General features: G+C 44.5%; 1 protein-coding gene across 12 annotated transcripts in view; it reads right to left on the bottom strand.

The window, feature by feature from the left end:
* DLG1 (discs large MAGUK scaffold protein 1) overlaps positions 1-21,387 on the bottom strand; it is a 360,129-nt gene that overhangs the window by 32,987 nt on the left and 305,755 nt on the right. For all 12 annotated transcript variants that reach the window (XM_075938333.1, XM_075938326.1, XM_075938327.1 and 9 more), the window contains one exon: positions 4,479-4,529. In XM_075938333.1, coding sequence (XP_075794448.1) covers positions 4,479-4,529 — 51 coding nt within the window. The remainder of the gene's footprint in view (positions 1-4,478; positions 4,530-21,387) is intronic.

Below are 21,387 nucleotides of genomic sequence, written 5' to 3'. Positions count from 1 at the left end.
AATTTAGGGTGTGTGCGAAGCATGACTTTATCTCGAAGGAAGGTGGTAGATGGAGGGTCTGCCACAAGTGCTCTGAGTTCTCCCACCCTTCTGGCAAAGGCGATTGCGACCAGGAATGCTGTTTTCATGGAGAGGGGTAAGAAAGAGCATGTGGTCAAAGGCTGAAAGGGTTTATGCATGAGTGCATTAACGACAAGATGTAGATCCCAAGGATGTTTTGATGGTCTGATATAGGGGTATTATGCTTGGATGCCCTTCATAAATCTTTTGGTGATTGGATATACAAATACGGTGGCATTATCTACCTTTTTGTGGAATGCGATGATGGCAGCGAGATGGACCTTGATGGAGTTAGTAGAGAGGCCTGTGGATTTAAGTTCCAGTAAATAATCAAGGATTGAGTGGAGAGGCGCAGAGGTTGGGAAGGTAGGTTTTTGCGTGCACCAAGCAACATACCTTTTCCATTTTTGGAGGTCAGTGTCCTGCTGTGCAGGAGGACTGTGCATACTGGTTCTGAGCACACTAGCTCTTCATGTGAGAACCACTGAGTAGCCAGGCTCTGAGCTGGAGACAGTCTAGGTTGGGGTGAAGAATCTGGCCACTGTGTTGAGACAGGAGATAGGACTGAAGTGGGAGGATTGATTGACATGCCCATCAGGAAGGGATATCATGGTTGCCTGGGCCACGCTGGTGCTATTAAAATGACATGTGAATTATCTGTTCTGATCTTCTGTATTACCCTGTTGAGAATGGGTATAGGTGGGAAGGCGTAAAAACATCTGTTGGTCCAGGGGAGCAAAAAGGTATCCCCTCTGGAGTGGGATCCTAGGCCAGCTCTGGAACAGAACTCTGGGAATTTTTTGTTATGGGCTGTTGTGAATAGGTCGAGTTGGGGAAACGCCCAGCATTGGAAAATGGTGTGTAGGATGGAACTGTCCAACTCCCACTTGTGTTGTATAGGGAAGCAACGACTGAGTTTGTCCTCGGTGGCCTTTTGGATGCCATGTGGCGGATAGGGTGACGTGTTTTAGGAACCAATTCCAGAGTTTCATGGCCTCCATGCAGAGAGAGTGGGAACAAGCTCCACGCTGCCAGTTCACGTAGAACAAGCATGCTACATTGTGTGTCATGATCCTTATATTGCGGCCTCTCATGACAGGGAGGAAGTGGAGGCTGGTGTAGGGTATAGCTCTGAGCTCAAGGAGGTTGATATGCAGGGTTGTTTCGGAAGTGGACCATAGTTCCAGTGTTGTGATTTCTCCTATGTGTGCTCTCCATCCTGTGAGGGATGCATCTGTTGTGATGGTGATTGTGGGGGGTTCTTGTTGAAATGGAACCCCTTCGCATATGTGTAGTGGGATGGTTCACTACAGTAGTGAGTCTTTGACTGCAGAAGGCATTGTGAGGTACTTGAGGAGCCTGAGCCATTTTGGTTTGTATACCAAAGCTAGCCACGTTTGAAGGCATCTCATGGGTAGGCGGGCATTGGGGATGACAACGGTGGAGGCTGCTATGTGTCCCAGTAGCTGGAGGCTGATGCGAGTGATGTGTATGAGACTGCAGATTGCTCTGAATCTTTCCTGTGGCAGTGAGGCTCGGCCAGTAGTGGAGTCGAGACAGGTGCCTATGAAGTGGATTTTTTGGGTAGGTGTTAATGTTGACTTGTCTCTTGTTTATTTGAAGGTCCAACTTTTGGAAGCACGGCATCGTCATTGATGTTGCATGAAGAGCGTGAGAATGGGTTGGAGACTTCAGCAGACAATCGTCCAGATATGGGAAAATTATCAGGTCCTGCTTCCTTAAATATGCTGTTACCACTGCAAGTAGCACTGTGGATGATTAATATGCTGTACTCTGTAGTGTTCCCAGTTACTCCAGTATGGCAGGGAATGGTATAGGTGATGCCAGCCAGGGATGGGCATACCACGGGTATTGCAAGCAGCTGTATTTTGCCAGTGTGGGTCCCTATACTTAGGTAGGTAATAGGGTTGAGAAAGGTCGTTGTTCTCCAAGTCATCTTTCTTCCCACTAGAAAGGTGGAGAGGGGTCGCAGCAGACTGGCAGCATTGTGCTTGTGGCTCTGGTGAAATATCCCCCTCCAAAACAGGAGACCCTGGAGAGGGGAAGACAGTGAGATCAGCTGCACTGTCGAACTGGGGCTGAGAAAAACCAAACTTCAGTGTGTGTTCTGGTGCAGAGAGGGACTGCGGTGCCGTGCTGAGGTGAGCATGCAATGTGCCATGGAAGCGGAGGAGTGTGCCGGTGCCGGTGTGAGTCACAGCTGTTTGTTGCTGCCCTGCTGAATAGGCAGGCAGCCTCCACAGCTTCAAAGGCTCAAGCGGAGTAGCAGGTTCCAAAGGAAGTGCCGCTTCTGCTGCTTGAATAGATTGTTGCAAGCCTGAGGATGGCACCAAGGTCACTGAGGGGCCCCTGGGTGCACTCAAAGGGATGGGCAGCTGAAAGCCCTTTGCTTCAGCACCTTGTAAAGTGGCTGCCGACTTACGGTTGGTACCGGAGATGCCTGCAGAGTCAAAAGTGCTCAGCCGCGGAATGGCTGACATTGACGAGACTGAAAGTCTGTGCTTCTTTCCCTGCCTGGGGAAGCGCAGGAAGCAGGTCTTTTCCTGGACTTGATAGTTTTTTTGCTGAGAATCTGCAGAGTTTTGTCCAGGGTCCAATGCATGTCTGAGGGAGTCCTGGAGCAATGACAGCTTCAGACGCAGCTCTCTGTCCTTCTGAGCGCGCACTTTTAATTTTTGACAGTGAGAACATTTTTGGGGGACGAGGGACTCCCCCAAACATCTGACACACTGAGAATGGCCATCAGAGACAGGGATGGCTTCTTTACAAGAGGAAAACCTCTTGTAACCGGGAGAGCTTGTCATGTTGAAAGGGAGGGGTTTTGTTTGTTTTTTTAAATAAACAGGAAGAACAAAGATACTAATTAACTATCTATATGTTAACTGAAACTAAGTAGCTATATAACTATGTGTAACTAAGAAATTATGCCTGAGGTGGGCAGCGTGACTGCTGTACCCTGTCTCTGGCCCAGGACAATAGAGAAAGAACTGAGGAGCCCGGACCATGCGTGTGCTATTTACACTCTGATAGCTTGTCAGGCAGGCAAAGTGCGTGCACGGCCTGCGGGGGTGGGGGGAGGAGGAGAGTGCACTGCTGAGAAAATCTCCTATCAAAGGAGCTGGGACGCACCTTGACCTGAGCAGAGCTCCCACAGGGATGTATCCCGAAGGAGGTGTAATGGCTGAGAGTTAAAACCTTAAGCAGGTTTCCTTGAGGGACCATGGAGGGGGAATTCAGATACAGTTTACTTTGAAACTGTGACACGGAGCATGAGGTTGATCCAGAGAAATCTCAGTTCTCCAGAAGTCTCCCCGCCCCCATGGCCTCTCCCTAAAAACCTCTAAGGAGGAGGATAATTCTTTCAAATGCAAATGCTTTATCTTGCAAATGCTTTATAACTTTAAATGGACTCTTTATTTCTGATGTACTTTATAAATGCTATTGTAATTATCTGCCACACATTTAGACTATTCTGAACAGACATCCTTTTTACTTTCAAATTCCAAAAATGTGGTATAGATTCTAACCACTTTGTAACCACTCAGTGTCTTGAAAAATCAGTCAAAAAATCTAAAGCTATTGCACAAGGATCAGAAGGTTGGCAAAGAATGAAATGGTTGCATATAAAAATAACTTAAAAATAATAAAAAGCTGAGCAGGAATTTTGGCCAATTCAAAACTAACTGTTATCCCATTAAGTTTTACAACATTTTGACCCCATTTTTTCCAGACACATTTTGGAAGCAAAGCTGCCTCATTTCCAAAAATTCAAATTGTTAATATTGAAAAAAAAAATCACGATGTGATTAAGCTAATGAAAGTGATCATGGAAAAATCCTGCAGTGAGGGTGGGGGATATTTAGAGTAGGAACAAATCAGCTTCTTCCCTAAAAATTTTCAGTCAAAATATTTCAAACCAAAAAGTTTAAAAATATTTAAATGTTTTGTGGAAAACTTTGAAAAATGGTCAAATTCAGTGAAAAATATTTTAGCAGCTCTAGCTGGCAATTCAAACAGATCAATAATTTAATAACATACTAAGTTTTTGTTGCTCTGGAATGGGGAAATGGAATTAGAACAGAAAGGAAGATACCGAGAGTATTAAAGAACACGTAATCAAGCTCTAAGATCTGACAGAATTCAAATTCAGATAAAATTCTTAAAAATAAATTTTCTCTGTATAAAATCAATGGTATACAGATATTACTAGGGACTTGTACTAATTAACAAACATTAGTATTGGTGCATTACAATATTATTGCAGTATATATATTATAACTCATAAACTATGTAACAGCTGTTTGGGATGCTAAGTGTAATGCTCGTGTCTAGGGAAACATGACACATTTTGATATCACAATACATGTATTTTTAAAAATGTAACAGGTTCCACAAACCTTCTTGTTGATTGACTGGTTCATAAGACAAGACATATTCTTCTTGGCCACCTAAAAATGTAAATGTTTGTAAGGAACTTTGATAACATGGTGAGTAATTATTGTTCTAAGAAACTGGCATACATGTAAAAAATGTAGTCCTTTAATTAAAAAAAATGCAATCAGACAGTCCTCAACAAAATATATACCATATATAATACTGACGAAGAAACTTCTCAATGTTCACAAAGGCAAGCCAAACAAAAATTTCATAAAAGAAAGGGCATATCTGTTTTATTAAAAACATAAAGTGTAAAAACCTTATTTACAGCATGAAGTTTTTTTTTTTTATGGAAAATGTTAGCATGTTTAATGTATTTCAAGCATGAGATAAAGAGTAATAAATGCTCATATATGTTTTACTGAAAACAATGTATGCATGCTGTCGTTCACTGCTTGGGGCAGATGCACTTGTATTGAGATCCTTTATATACTAGATAGAAAATCTATAGTCTACATGTTGGCTGATTTTATATTTAAATAAAAAAGACCCCAAACTTGTATATGACTGTCTTAATCTATTGCATAAGCTTTTCCATAAACTGATATTTAGCCAAAATATTTTATATAGTACAGTCTAAGGATGTTAAATTGCAGTTAATAGTCTAGTCGAGTAGTCGATGGAATTTCCCTCGATTACTCGATAGGCACTTCGGCATTTCTCCTTTGAAATGTACAAGATCCCACACTGGGGCTCTTGTACATTTCAACAGAGGAATGCGGAACTCTGCATGCAGCCTGGGGCCAGCAGGAAATCCCACTGACTCTGGGCTGCACGCGGTGTACCAGCTTTGAAACACGCAAAAGTCCCCAGCAGGGGCTCTTATGCAATTCAAACTGGCAGCACAGTATGGAGCCTGGGTTCAGCAGGGGACTCAAGAGACCCCGCTGACTCCAGGCTCCATGCTACACTGCCAATTTAAAATGCCATGTGGAGCCCAGCCAGTGCGGCATTTCTGCAAACCCAGGATCAGCTGGTGTCATAACCATGAGGGATGGGCAGCAGCCTGGGGACTAAGGGGTTAACTGTGCCTAGCTAGGTAGCAGTCAGCCAACAGAAATGCAGACAGGGATTTCAAACTGAGACAAAGGAATTTTTGGCTTCTCCCTCCTTTGTCTCTGGGGCAGTTGACTCTCCAGATACTGAGGGGGAAAGACAACATGCCCCTCTCCAAGAAAATACTTTTTACCATCTGTAAAGAGGGCAAAGTCTAGATAAATCCGTTACGTTTTATTGTTTTATGGTTTGGGAATGCGAATCTGATGTCTGTGCATTTAGAAATGGCGTTTCCTCTCTTTCGTAACTAAGTTCTGTTCCCATGGGAAAATTCCCCATGAGTTTATTTATTGGTAGCTTTTACCATCTAGCCAATCCAACTATGCCTGTAACAGGAGTATTGTTGTGATAGTATAAGTTCTTTCTTTTTTATTAACCTGGTATTGGTTAATTTTTGTGTCCTGGTTTTACTTTAGGGCTGAGATTTCCCAAGTGATATCTTCCCTGGTTTTCTTACTATTACTTGGGTGGTGGCAGCAGATTTCTTTATCCCCAAAATCTAGGTTTTTAGGGTTTTTGGGGGAAGTTTTATACCAAAGCCCGGTGAGATAAGATTTTGGGGGTTCATTTGCGGGCCACCACTCCTGCATTCATCGTGCTAGAGAGGGGAAATCAGCCTTGACAGGTGGGGAGTCCCCAGCTGATCCCGGATCCTGGGGAAATGCCGTGCAAAACCCGCAGTCAGCTGGGGACTCCCCAGCTGATCCTGGGTTCCGCTGAAATGCCGTGTGGCATTTCCCCAGAACCCAGGGTCAGCTGGAGACTCCCCAGCCGATCCCTGGATTGCAGAAATGTCGCACTGGAGTCCGAGATCAGTTGGGCAGTCCCCAGCTGATCCCTGGCTCCACGTGTGGCCCTGTTGCTTTAAAGTACTGCCTCTCCCTCTCCCCACTTTGCTGCTTCTATCTGATAGAGTAGCAAGGGGGGAGGGGAAGGAATTGACTAGTCGACTATCCATTTGCTTAACAATAGTCGACTAGTCCTTAACATCCCAAGTATAGTCCTTAAGACATTTTTATACTGTATGTACAAAATAATGCTTACATTTTATTTATGACAAAGGAATTTTATATGTAAACTTGGAAAAGACATAAATACTGAGACTGTTCTCAGCTCCAGAAAGCACATCAGCAGTGAATGATATTAAAACATCACTTAATATTCAGCTTCAATGGCTTGAAGTTTTTTAAATGTCAAATGTAAGTTTCTGAAATGTACTTCAGCTGCCATCAGTGCAGTCTTACAAAGTTTAGTATTCAATATGATGAAAATCTCTAACAATAAGATTTTATTAATGTCTATTTTTCACATCAACTAATTGACAAACTACAAAATTAAAAAGCTAACAATTCAGTTTATAAATTAATTATTCTTTAAACAAGATGGCCTTTTGAATATTCAACTAATACAACCAATAACTTGCTTGGCTAATTTTGGAAAAATTAATGGACGTTCACCATACTCATTCATGGGTGATAAGTTACCCTAATGCTGCTACAATGCAGCTGTATAGCAATGGATGGCATCTGAAGGTCTTTCTAAATTCATATATTGCTATAAATGCTCCTCACCCTTTTTATTTCAAAGCAAGGAACATGCCTTAAAAAGACAACAAAGTCTGTAATATCAGAGGAAATGGACATGACGTACTTCTCTCTGTAGGTTCTTCAAGATGTGTGGTCCCATCTCTGTTCCACACATGGGTATGTATGTGCAGTAGGCACCTGAGTCTGGAAATTCTAGCAAGCAGGGTCCATTGGTTCACACATGTGCAGCAGTAGCTGCCCTGCATTTTTCTAGTAAAGATATGTCTCAGAAAGATGCCGTGGAGTTTGCTTGTGCTCTGGTGCGATGAGCTCTCACTAAGGCACTACATAGGGTGTCAAGCAGATGGGGGCAAAGTCTAAAAAATTAACCCCACATTTTCTGAAATTTTACCAAATAGCATCAGAGCATCAGCTTTCAATGCCTACTAAAACAGCAATTCTTCTGCAGATGGAAGTTTCCTGTTCTGTGCAGTGGGAGTGAGAGTAGAATCTGCATTGGAATGGAAGCTGTGTCTGTGTGGGGGTAGAGCTTAGCGGCTGAGGGTGCAGAATAGGATGGTGGAAGATTCCTGTAGAGCAGTGGTTCCGAACTGGGGATCCGCAGACCCGTTGGGGTCCACGAGAGTATTGCAGGGGGTCCGTGAAAAAAAAAAGATAAATAAAAATGATCACAGAAAATAAATTTTAAATAAATTGCTAAGTTACAAATCAATTATTATTTTAAATTTTAAATTAAATATCTTCCAATAATGTTATTAACTGCAGTCCGAAAAACCATGATGTGGCACATTTCTATGATGAAACAATCACGACAGTTAGAAGCATGCAAATGTTAGCCATACATTCAACATGGATCTGTGGCTGAAATCAGACTCGCTGGAGAGAAAGGAGACTGATGAGCAGAGTGAAGCATCCCCAAGTGGAATGTCTAATCAAACAGACATAAGTCAATGAAAAGTGAGAAAATACTCTGCTGACTACTAGAATTGCAGCTAGAAATGGCTTTGATGGGGGTCCGCAAATGGTTTGGGGGGTTATTGGGGGTCCGCACTAGCGAAAAGGTTGGGAACCACTGCTATAGAGGGATGATGTTGGGATAGACAGCCTGGAGGTTGGGACATGGGTTTAGAGGCTGTAGTCAGATAGGTCAAGAGGAGTAGAGGACAGGCTTCAATAGATGTAATCTTGAGGCTCAAATTATTGGGAAGGATTGGCAGTTTTCTGCAGCATCCCCCTACTCCAGGGTAGCACCCTCTCATGGTCGGCCTGGTGCTGCTAACTCAGGCATTAACTAGGAGATGGCAAAAGACCCAGGCTATGTCTAGACTGCAGGCTTCTTTCGAAAGAGCCTCTTTCGAAAGATCGCGTCTAGACTGCAGGTGGATCTTTCGAAAGAAAAATCCGCTTTTTCGAAAGAGAGCACCCAGCGAGTCTGGATGCTCTCTTTCGAAGACGGCCTCTTTACATTGAAGAACGCCTTCTTTCGAAAGAGGAACTTTCGAAAGAAGGCGTTCTTCCTCGTAAATTGAGGTTTACCGCCATCGAAAGAAAAGCCGCGTTCTTTCGAAATAATTTTGAAAGAACGCGGCTTGAGTCTGGACGCAGGGGAAGTTTTTTTGGAAAAAGGCTACTTTTCCCGAAAAACCCCCTTGAGTCTGGACACGGCCCCAGGGTGGAGCCCGCACAGGCTGTGCAGTAAAAATGGCCTAGCAATGATAACACTTGTCCTTAGGCAATCACCACAGCACTCCTTTCCCAGAACCAGCACCTCTATAGCCAGCTCCAAGTCCTCACACTACCACTCCTCTTGGGACAGCATGCAAAAAACCCTAGAAAGCCAGCACCACCCTAGCTGCCCATCAGTAGTAGTAAACCCTCCACCACTGCTGTTCTGTGTGGACAGGGAAAGGAGACTTGCCCTTTCAGCACCACCTTGCCTCTGAAGTCGCAGCACTAGCAGCCTGGGGACATGAGTCATGAAGACTGAGAGAGGACATAATAGCAGTTTTCAGATATCCAAAAGGGAGTTACGAGGAGGAGGGGGAGAAATTGTTGTCCTTGGCCTCTGTGGATAGGACAAGAAACAATGGGATTAAACTGCAGCAAGGGAGGCTTAGGTTGGACATTAGGAAAAACTTCCTACCTGTCAGAGGGGTTTAAACACTGGAATAAATTGACTAGGGAGGTAGTGGAATCCCCATCACTGGAAATATTTAAGAGCAGGTTAGACAGGCATCTATCAGGAATGATATAGACCATGAGGGCAGGGGACTGGACTCAATGACCTCTCTCGGTCCCTTCCAGTTCTAGTGTTCTATGATTCTAAGTAGTAAATGGTGGGTCTGCCATGAGCAGGGCTCGACAAATTATGGAAAACCCTACTTGCCAGACAAAAAAAGGGACTCGCCACCCTCCCCCCCAAATAGTGTTTTTTTAATGGCATACATTCCTAATAAGAGTAAGAACAGTAATTACTAACATGTTATTAATAAATATCACCCAAGTTATTAATAAATATCTTATAAACCTCTACCTTTTTCCTCTGCTGCCATGTTTCCTCCCCTTGCTCCATCAGCTCCCCTGGGGCCTGCTGCCCTCCAACCCCTCAACCTCCTCTGCTGTCCTGACTCCTGCCCTTCTCACTGCCCTCAGCCTTCCTGAGACCTGCCCCCCTCCACCCGCCCTTCTCTCCCCCCTGTGCTCACTCTTCCAGTAGCCCCACTCTGATCAAGTGATCTACCCCTCCTTATTCTCTCTCCTAACACCTCCCTCTACACTCCTGCCCTGCCTCTCTCCTCTGGTGCTGGTCCCTCCCCTGCAGGGTCTGCCCTTCTGCTTCACCCCCAGAATCCCCTGGCACCTGCACCCTCCTGGTGCCTCCCCCTCTGCCTCTGCCCCCTTTTTCCCTGATGCCCACCCCCTCACCACCCTCTGCCCCTGTTCCCCTCATGCCCCTGTGCCCTCACACATGCCTTGCTCCATCCCTGCCTTCCTCATGCCCACCCCTTCTTTCAAGCCTTCTCCCAGTACCTCCCCCTCTTCCCTCTAGCCCCCAGTACCCTTACCCTCTCCTCTCCCAGCATCACCCTGTCCCCCCCCCCGCCTTTTTCCATATTGTCTGCATTTGGCCCCTTGGGATTTGTGTCTCCTGCACCCCTGTCCCTTGGTGCCTTCCCCTTTCTTCTTCTTCTCCTGACCTCCTGCCCTCCCCTCTGCACTAGCCCCTTCCCCATATTTTTCCCCTCCCCTTCTCACAACCCAGCCGGGCCCCTTCCCCTTCCCCTCCCCCAGGGCCAGCTCTAGCTTTTTTGCTGCCCCAAGCAAAACATTTTATCCCCCCCCCCTTTTTGTTGTCTTTTACATGTTTGCATTTTGCAATGGGTTTTGTTGTTTGTTTTGTTTTCATTTTTGTCCCGGCATTTTAGCCCTATAAATAGCAAATAGCATTTTCATTCATTTTTTTCAATAAAGGCAAAGGTGCTTCAAGTGAACTCCTCCTTTCACTGGCTGCTGGGTCACAGCAGCCTTTTCCCTGCCCTGTCCAGCCCCTCCCTATGGACAAGCACCCCTCACTCCAGACCCACAGGGGGTGCAGGGACAGCACAGAGCCAGAGGGGTGCAGGGAACAGTGGGGAGGGGGGTGTACAGGAGTGGCGCGGGGAACGGGAGGCATAGAGCCAGAGGGACGCAGGGACGGGGGGGGGGGCAAGAGTGCGGGGTGTGGTAGAGGCACGGGGAATGGGACATGGGGAACGGGAGGGGCAGAGGGATCGGGGTCTAGGGGCAGTGCAGGGAACGGGCAGCACAGAGCTGGGGGGGCAGGGATCGGGGGAGCAGGGTGCGGGGTGCAAGAGTGGTGCAGAGCCAGAGAGTCGCAGGGAAGAGGGAGAGCAGGGGGTCCGGGGTGCAGGGGAGGCATGGGGAATGGGCGGCATGGAGACAAAGGGGCGCGGGTGGGCGCAGCGAGCCAGTCGGTCGACAGGGAGCGGTCTCTCGTGGATGAGTGGGCTGGGGCCGTGGCAGGACTGGAGCCGGTGGGGCAGGGCCTGGCTGCGCCATGTGCCGCAGCCAGCTTCTGGGGACACGCGGCCAGAGCTGAGCTGCTGCGGCCCTTTAAAATGGGGGGGCCACATCACGCCAGCATTCTGGCGTCTGCTGGCATCCTGCCCTCTGGCTTGCGCCGGAGCTTCACGCAGGCAGTCCGGTGGCAAGAATCGCCGCACTTCCCTCTTCTCGGCAGTACTCTGCTCCTCCACCGGCCGGCGGATCGGATGGGGCTGCGCCGCCCATAGTGAGGGCTTCGGCAAGCCCATCACAACGGCCCACCAGGGCAGTCTGCCCCTGCACTTGCCAGCTGGTAAAATCTACTCGCCGTGGGCGAGTGTATTTGTCGAGCTCTGGCCATGAGTGTTCCCAGATCATTTGCCCTTCAGGTTCACGTGATGGGAAATAGGAAGGCAACTTTCACCAAGTAAAAGGACATAGAACTGGCGGCTAATACTACAAAAAGAGTTAGATGAGAGAGGATGTTGAGAGACCACTGAAATTCTGGCCTTACCAATTGTAGAAAGGAGCTTGTAAATCCTAAAAGGAATCTAGCTACCGTGGGATAAGTGAAAACAGCATGATCCCCAATAGGAGGAGGAACAGCAATGATTGCTACCAGAATGGACCATAGCTAACTGACAAAACGACCTGACAGCTTAAACAAGTACATATCTAGGTCAGCAGAGATCCCAGCAGACTCTGGAGATAACTTGTGTTGTCAAGACCAAGAGGAGAAAAGTTTCCAATTGGATTAATAGCATGTTCTAGTCAAATCCTTCCTGCTGAGAATGGACTGAATCCCTATTGAGCACGAATGCTGTACATCTGATGTCCATTCAAACAACACTGTGTTGCACAAACAACTCAAACAACTTTGAGTTGCACTGGTATGGGGTTGAAATGCCTTAACGCAGGGATCATAGAATCCTAGGGTTGGAAGAGACCTCAGGAGGTCATTCAGTCCAGTTCCCTGAGCAAAGCAGGACCAACACTAATTAAATCATCCCAGGAAGGGCTTTGTAAAGCCGGGAATTAAAAACATCTAGGGATGGAGAACAAGAAGTCCGGTGGCACCTTATAGACTAACAAGATTTATTGGAGCATAAGCTTTTGTGGGCTTTACAAAGGACTTCACGTTGTTTATGCAGATTCAGACTAACACGGCTACCCCTCTGATAGGGATGGAGATCCCAACATCTCCCTAGGTAACTCATTCCAGTACTTTACCACCCTCCTAGTGAAATAGTTTTTCCTAATATCCAACCTGGACCTCTCCCACTGTAACATGAGACCATTGCTCCTTGTTCTGCCGTCACCAGTGAGAACATCCTTTCTGGAACCTCCCTTCAGGAAGTTGAAGACTTCTATCAAATCCCCCCTCACTCCTCTCTTCTGCCGACTAAATAAGCCCAAATCCCTCAGCCTCTCCTCGTAGGTCACGTGCTCCAGCCCCCTAGTCATTTTGGTTGCCCTCTACTGGACACTCTCCAATGTGTCCACATCATTTCTATAGTGGGGAAGGAGGGTCCAGAACAGGATGCAGTACTCCAGATGTAGCCTCACCAATGCCAAATACAGGGGAATAACAACTTATCTAGATCTGCTGGAAATGTTCCTCCTCATGCACCCTAATATGCCATTAGCCTTCTTGGCTACAAGGGCACACTGTTGACTCATATCTAGCTTCTCATCCACTGTAACCCCCAGGTCCTTTTCTGCTGAACTGCTACTTAGCCAGTCAGTCCCCAGCCTGTAACACTGCTTGGGATTCTTCCATCCCAAGTGCAGGACTCTGCACTTGTCCTTGTTGAACCTCCTCAGATTTCTTTTGGCCCAATCCTCCAATTTGTCTAAGTCACTGTGGACCCATCCCTATCCTCCAATTATCTACCTCTCCCCCTAGATTAGTGTCATCCGCAGACTTCCTGAGAGTGCAATCCATCCCTTCATCCAGGTCATTAATAAAGATTTTGAATAAAACCAGCCCTAGAACTGATCCTTGGGACACTTCGCTTGAAAACGACCACCAGCCAAACACTAAGCCATTGATCACTACCCACTGAGCCCGACATTCTAGCCAGCTTTCCAGCCACCTTACAGTCCATTTATACAATTCATACTTCCTTAACTTGCTGGCAAGAATATTGTGAAAAATAGTATCAAAAGCTTTGCTGAAGTCAAAGTATATCACATTCACCAACTTCCCCATGTTCACTGAGCCAGTTACCTCAACACAAAAGCTAATCAGATGGGTCAGGCATGACTTGCCCTTGGTGAATCCATGTTGACTATTCCTGATTACTTCCTCCTCTTCCAAGTGCTTTATAATCACATCTTTGATGATTCCCACCATGATTTTTCCAGGGACTGAGGTGAGGTAGAGTGGGCTACAGTTCCCTGGATTGTCCTTTTTTAAAGATGGGCACTACATTTGCCTTTTTCTAATCACCTGGGACTTTTCTAATCTCCATGAGTTTTCAAAGATAATGGCCAAAGGCTCTGAAATGACATCTGTCAACTCCCTCAGTACCTTAGGGTGCATTAAATCCAGACCCATGGATTTGTATACGTCTGGCTTCTCTAGCCAGGGTCCAGAGAAGAGCAGCAAGAATGATTAAAGGTCTAGAGAACGTGACCTATGAAGGAAGGCTGAAAGAATTGGGTTTGTTTAGTTTAGAAAAGAGAAGACTGACGGGGGACATGATAGCCGTTTTCAGGTATCTAAAAGGGTGTCATAAGGAGGAGGAAGAAAACTTGTTCATCTTGGCTCCTGAGGATAGAACAAGAAGAAATGGGCTTACACTGCAGCAAGGGTTTAGGCTAGACATTAGGAAAAAGTTCCTAACTGTCAGGGTAGTCAAACACTGGAATAAATTGCCCAGGGAGGTTGTGGAATCCCCATCTCTGGAGATATTTAAGAGTAGGTTAGATAAATGTCTATCAGGGATGGTCTAGACAGTATTTGGTCCTGCCATGGGGGCAGGGGACTGGACTCGATGACCTCTCGAGGTCCCTTCCAGTCCTAGTATTCTATGATTCTAATCCTGTACTTTCTCCTAGGGCTGCCCACTTCCTTTCCACACTGTGTTGCCTAGTGCAGTAGTATGGGAGCTGACCTTGTCTGTGACGACAGAGGCAAAAAAAAAAAGCATTTAGTACTTCAGCTTTTCCCACATAATTTGTCTCTAGGTAACCTCCCTCATCCAGTAAAGGTCCCACACACTCCCTACTCAGTCTCTTATTGCTAACATGCCTGTAGAAACCTTTCTTGTTACCCTTCAGATCCCTTGCTACCAATTGCACTTTTACCTTCCTGATTACTCTCCTGCATTCTCAAGCAATATATTTATACTGCTCCCTGGTCGTCTGTCCAAGCTTCCACTTCTTGTAAGCGTCCTTTTTGTGTTTAAACTCACCAAGGATTTCAAGGTCACCAAGGACCTCGCTGCTAAGCTGGTCACCTACCACATTTACATTTCTTACTGTGCATCAGGATGGTTTGTTCCTGTGCTTTCAATAAGGCTTTTTAAAAATACTGCCAGTTCTCCTGGACTCCTTTCCCCCTCAGGTTAGCATGCGAGGGGATCCTGCCCATCAGTTTCCTGAGGGAGTCTAAGTCTGATTTTCTGAAGCTCAGGGTGTGTATTTTGCTGCTCTCCTTTCTTCCTTTTGTCAGGATCTTGAAATCTACCATCTCAATCACTGCTTCCCAAGTTGCCACCCACGTCTACTTCCCCTACCAGTTCTTCCCTGTATGTGAGCAGCAGGTCAAGCTGTGAATGACCTTTGGTTGGTTCCTCCAGCACTTGTACCAGGAAGTTATCCCCAACCTTCTCCAAAAACTTCCTGGGTTGTCTGTGTACAGCTGTGTATAGCAATCTACAGTATGGCACGTGAGATGATTTTCATTGGGATGTGGGCAGGAGCTCAGCCCTGCCCCACACTGTGCCATGCAGCATCGAGCCTGCATTGCTACTAGAGCCTCACAGCTGGCCAGCGCAGGCAGGTAGTTCAGCTGATTGTTGGGGGGCAGGGCACTGCCTTGCTGAGCAAGAAGCTGCTGAAGCAGTGGTCACTTTTGAAACACAAGATCACTTTTTGAATTTATGTGCAATCCAAATCTACCTCAAACCCAAATATCCTTTCCCCACCTCCTTTGTGCCCCTTCTCCGAGGCCCCGCCCCTGCTCACTCCATCCTCCCCCATGATTCTGGGATGCATTCACAGGAATGTTGTGAGCAAGACACTAGAAGTCATTCTTCTACTCTACTCTGTACTGATCAATGATGTAGATATTGGGATAGAGAGTACGCTTATTAAGTTTGCAGATGATACCCTAGATCCCTTTCCGCCATGCTCCTTCCTAGACAGTCGCTTCCCATCTTGTATGTATGGAACTGATTGTTCCTTCCTAAGTGGAGCACTTTGCATTTCTCTTTATTAAACCGCATCCTGTTTACCTCTGACCATTTCTCTAACTTGCTAAGGTCATTTTGAATTATGTCCCTATCCTCCAAAGAAGTTGCAACCCCACCCAGTTTGGTATCATCTGCAAACTTAATAAGCGTACTCTCTATCCCAATATCTACATCATTGATGAAGATATTGAACAGTACGGGTCCCAAAACAGACCCTTGAGGAACTCCACTTGTTAACCCTTTCCAGCAGGATTTAGAACCGTTAACAACAACTCTCTGACTACGGTTATCCAGCCAATTATGCACCCACCTTATCGTGGCCCTATCTAAGTTATATTTGCCTAGTTTATCAATAAGAATATCATGCGAGACCGTATCAAATGCCTTACTAAAGTCTAGGTATATGACATCCACCGCTTCTCCCTTATCCACAAGGCTCGTTATCTTATCAAAGAAAGCTATCAGATTAGTTTGGCATGACTTGTTCTTCACAAACCCATGCTGGCTATTCCTTATCACTTTATTACCTTCCAAGTGTTTGCATAGGATTTCCTTAATTACCTGCTCCATTATCTTCCCTGGGACAGACGTTAAACTGACCGGTCTATAGTTTCCTGGGTTGTTCTTATTCCCCTTTTTATAGATGGGCACAATATTTGCCCTTTTCCAGTCTTCTGGAATCTCCCCTGTCTGCCATGATTTTTCAAAGATCATAGCTAAAGGCTCAGATACCTCCTCTATCAGCTCCTTGAGTATCCTGGGATGCATTTCATCAGGACCTGGTGACTTGCTGACATCTAACTTTCCTAAGTGACTTTTAACTTGTTCTTTGTGTATCCTATCTTCTAAACCTACCCTCTCTCTGCTTGTATTCACTACGTTAGGCACACCTCCAGACTTCTCGGTGAAGACCGAAACAAAGAAGTCATTGAGCATCTCCGCCATTTCCAAGTTTCCTGTTACTGCTTCTCCCTCCTCACTAAGCAGTGGGCCTACCCTGTCCTTGGTCTTCCTCTTGCTTTTAATGTATTTATAAAAAGTCTTCTTGTTTCCCTTTATGCCTGTAGCTAGTTTGATCTCATTTTGTGCCTTTGCCTTTCTAATCTTGCCCCTGCATTCCCGTGTTGCTTGCCTATATTCATCCTTTGTTAGTTGTCCTAGTTTCCATTTTTTATATGACTCCTTTTTTATTTTGAGATCGTGCAAGATCTCCTTGTTAAGCCAAGCTGGTCTTTTGCCATATTTTCTATCTTTCCTACACAGCGGAATTGTTTGCTTTTGGGCCCTTAACAACGTCCCTTTGAAATACTTCCAACTCTCCTCAGTTGTTTTTCCCTTCAGTCTTGCTTCCCATGGGACCTTACCTACAAGTTCTCTGAGCTTATCAAAATCTGCCTTCCTGAAATCCATTACCTCAATTGTGCTGGTCTCCCTTCTACCTTTCCTTAAGATCATGAACTCTATTATTTCGTGATCACTGTCCCCTATACTGTCTTCCACTTTCAAGTTCTCAACTAGTTCCTCCCTATTTGTTAATACCAAATCCAGAACAGCTTCTCCTCTGGTAGCTTTTTCAACCTTCTGAAACAGAAAGTTGTCTCCAATGCAGTCCAGAAACTTATTGGATAGCCTGTGCCTCGCTGTGTTAGTTTCCCAACATATGTCTGGATAGTTGAAGTCCCCCATCACCACCAAATCTTGGGCTTTGGATAGTTTTGTTAATTGTTTAAAAAAGGCCTCTTCCACCTCTTCCACCTGGCTAGGTGGCCTGTAGTAGACTCCTAGCATGATATCACCCTCGTTTTTTACCCCTTTTAGCTTAACCCAGAGACTCTCTACACAGCTATCTCCTACATTCATCTCCACTTCAGTCCAAGTGTGTACATTTTTAATATACAAGGCAACCCCTCCTCCCTTTTTTCCCCTGTCTGTCCTTCCTGAGCAAGCTGTACCCTTCCATACCAACATTCCAATCATGCGTCCCATCCCACCAGGTTTCAAGAAGCAATGGGCTTAAATTGCAGAATGGGAGGTTTAGGTTGGACATTAGGAAAAATGTCCTACCTGTTAGGGTGGTACAGAATAAATTGCCTAGGGAGGTTATGGAATCTCCATCATTGGAGGTATTTGAGAGCATGTTAGACAGAAATCTAGCAGGGATGATCTAATTCAGGGCTACTCAACACAGCCCTCGGCCTGTTTGTGGCCCACAGTGCGATTTGGGTTTACGCGGGGCTCAACATGCAGCTCGCAGGTGGGATCCTTTGAACATGGCCTCCACTGGGAACACACTCCACAATGGTGAGTCAATATAATGCTCTTCTGTTGATATGTGTTTTAGAAGTTAAATTCCTAGACAGTCATTTCTCATTAAAAGTGTTATCATATGGGTAGAAACTTGGTAAATATTGCATTTTATTAATATCTGCAGAACTGACTTAAATGGGGCTTACATGTTATGTAGTCTTGCCTTAATCTTCGTATTCATGCCCATCAGGCTGAAATAAGGTATTTGCATATATTTGCGTGTACATGCAACCACACTTAAGTTGCGGCCCTCGGCATGTGCTGTGAGTATCACTGTGGCCCCCAGAGCTTCTAAAGTTGAGTAGCCCTGGTCTAGATGGTGCTTGGTCCTGTTGTGACAGCAGAGGACTGGACTTGATGACCTCTTAAGGTCCCTTCTAGTTCTAGTATTCTATGATTTTAGAGTGGGAGGAACCAATGTTATTGGGTACCAGCAGTCTCTTGGAAAAAAAAATATTTGGAAGGAGATGGGAAATTCCAATTGCTTCTTGGATCTCTGATCAGGCTTGCTCCCCTTTTGGGTGTGGAGGGAAGCCTCATCAGGAGTGACAGGCACCCGTTTTACTGGCAACATCAGTGTCAGGGCATTCGTTATAGACATCTTGGGGCTAGAAGGATGGTTTTTTGGGGGTAGGGATGTCTCTTATGAAGAGCTGGACCTGACAGCAAGACAAACCGTGCACAGGGCAAAGCAAAGACACCGTCCCATGAGGTGACAGTTTTGGCCCTCCTTGGTATCTGTGTGTGTGTCCCCCCCGAGGAGGGTACCAGTGGATCAAAGTCATCCACAGATCTAGTGTTTGGGGGTTCCTGCATGGAGGATGTTGGAGCCACTGAATGGGAACCAAGCACTAAAATCACAAAAATATGCATTGTGTATACTGCTCTTTACGTTTGTAGGATGAAGCCAAGCCAGAATCAATAACAAATTTCTTCTTTCTTGCCTTTCCTCCTTGGGCAGAAGATTAATATGGGCCTAATTGCTTTGAACCCACATGTGAGGGCTCACTGACTTAGAGACAGAAAGGAAGCCTCTCAGAAGTTATATGGACAGAAATATGATTATGTTCACGTCCCCATCTCTTGTGAGAGGTGTTAGGAATTTTTGCCTCTATTCTGGAGCTTGTGCTGTGAGGGGCACTACTCATTGTCTGAGGCTGCTGTATAGGGTGGATGTGGGGTGTTTCCCCAGCTTGAATCTGAATGGGGTTTCATAGCTGCTCCATGAAGTGATTCTGCAGAGCTCTTATCCCTCCCAAGTTCAGGGGGCGGGAGAGAATGACAGATGCTGCACTTTGTGGCAATATCCCAAGGCAATAAAAGCAGTACCAGTGGTCATATTTGATGGAAAAGGTATGAGGACAAGGGAGACAATTCTTGAACCCTGGAACTATGGGCATAATCCCTTTTCAGAAAGAAAAGCATTTTAGAGTGTGGAGTAACTAAAACTAATGGTGTAAACTTAACTACTAAACTATTGTATTACAGTTTCACAAAAGAGGAAGATTGAATTGGACATGGAATTCCAATTCAGGTCATGTGGCACTAATGAGAAACAGAAGAGATGTTGATCTGCACTGCCCCTTTATGTCTTAGTTTAGAGCACAAGGAGATTTACTGCATATTTCTGGACCAATGGACACTGCTTGCTTGAACTTCTGGACTCAAGTGCATAGACACACACATATGGAATACACATAGGGACCATCACTTGAACTGTCTTATTTTAGACTATTTACTTTGTGGTCCAAGGATATTATAGCAATAGATGAATGCACATCAATTTATAGATGAAATTATGAAACGTTACAAATTAAGACAAGAACCATGCAACTTGGATAACTGAACATCTCAAAAAGTAACTCATGCAATGGATTTAGAGAAAGACAGTATATACTTTCAGAACCTCTTTTAGGCTAGAGAGAGAAACAAAGTCACTCAACTAGCTACTCAGCTACGAGGGACTCCATCTAATAAGCAATCAAATACTTTTTAAAAGAAGTCACTTTGCTATAAAGTCAAAATTAATTAAGCAAAACAATAAACAGACAGCAACAGCAATTATAAGCAACTTATTGGTTGAGAGCAAAAAGTATATATTGTCAATATTGTTGAACACTTTAGAAAAATAGATATTAATAAAATGGACCTTTTGAACAACCATACTCATCTGTTATCAAGATAACTTTCATTTTAGACAGCAGTAAGAAGAAATTAAAAAAGTAATTTTAATAAAATCATTGCTTAAAATTACACATTTTGTCAAGTCCACAAAACATTTATAATATGCATAGATAGTGTTTTTGCCAAAGAAGAATAAAACCCACACATAACGAACCATCTACCATAAGGACAAAATAGAAGCACTGATGAGTAACTAGAAAACTTAAGAAAACAGCAGCTTCCAAAGGATATTGTTAGGTTAAAATAACTCCAGTTTTTAAAGTATAAGCATGTGATTAACATTACCAATTACTAATGAGTTAATTTTTCTTCATCCTTGCTGTTTGTATTATGTGTTACTCTGTTTCTACAATACAAAGACTTGTGTCACTTTTTGTTAATAGTTTCTTTTCAAATTCATTCAAGGGTACAGCAATATCCCTTGACTTGGCAGCATCTATGAAAAGGATGCAAACCTTCCAAACTCATGTATCTGTTATTGACCCATTCCCTTATCTTTCTGTACAAACTCTGGCAATAATAGTTCCTAAAATACCTTTCCAGAATTTATAGTTGTCAGAGAACAGTTTCATCTATCAGTTCTACTGTACCCTGCAAACCACTGTTTGGGACGCTGTTGTGCCTGCTTGGAGTATTAGTAATTTTGTTGGGGGCATCTATCCACATGAAATAAACTGCAGGATTAAAGCCTGGAACAGCATTTACTTTGTACAGCACATAGAAGAATGGGGCCATAAATCCTATTATATAAATGCTATTATAATAAAAATAATAATACCTAAAAACTCAGTCTAGTCTTTAAAATGCATCATGCAATGAGAATGACACAGTGCAGGGACTTTATTCAACAACATTAATTCTGGTGCTAAGTCCTAGTCAGCTTTTGAGGACAACTCTAAATAAACAGCCATATTTGACAAAACTACTAAATAAAAACTGAAAACAAAACAAAACACTGACTCACTTTCCTTAAAGATATTTACCGATCACACTTGGAAAAAAAAAAAAAAAAAAGAATATTTCACATATATCAGCTAACAGTGTGAGCACAAAACTTACTAAAGGTTTGTCTATTGGAGAAAGTTGTATCAGTTTAACCAAGGGTGAACATTTTAAACTGATATAGTTAAACGAGTGCATAAGATCAAGTGGACCCTCAGACTTCAATTTAACCATGTTGATTTTGATTCAATTTAAGTTTATTGTTAAGTCATAAGCATAATACAAACACAAAATCTCAGCAATTCATCTGAGCTGATAAATGCAGATTTCAATAGCAGCTGATTAGAAGTTCTTATTTTATTTATCAA

This window comes from Pelodiscus sinensis, chromosome 10, assembly GCF_049634645.1.
Source record: "Pelodiscus sinensis isolate JC-2024 chromosome 10, ASM4963464v1, whole genome shotgun sequence".
In the NCBI taxonomy this organism is placed as follows: Eukaryota; Metazoa; Chordata; order Testudines; family Trionychidae; genus Pelodiscus; species Pelodiscus sinensis.
This window is presented reverse-complemented; position numbering and strand designations above follow the sequence as displayed.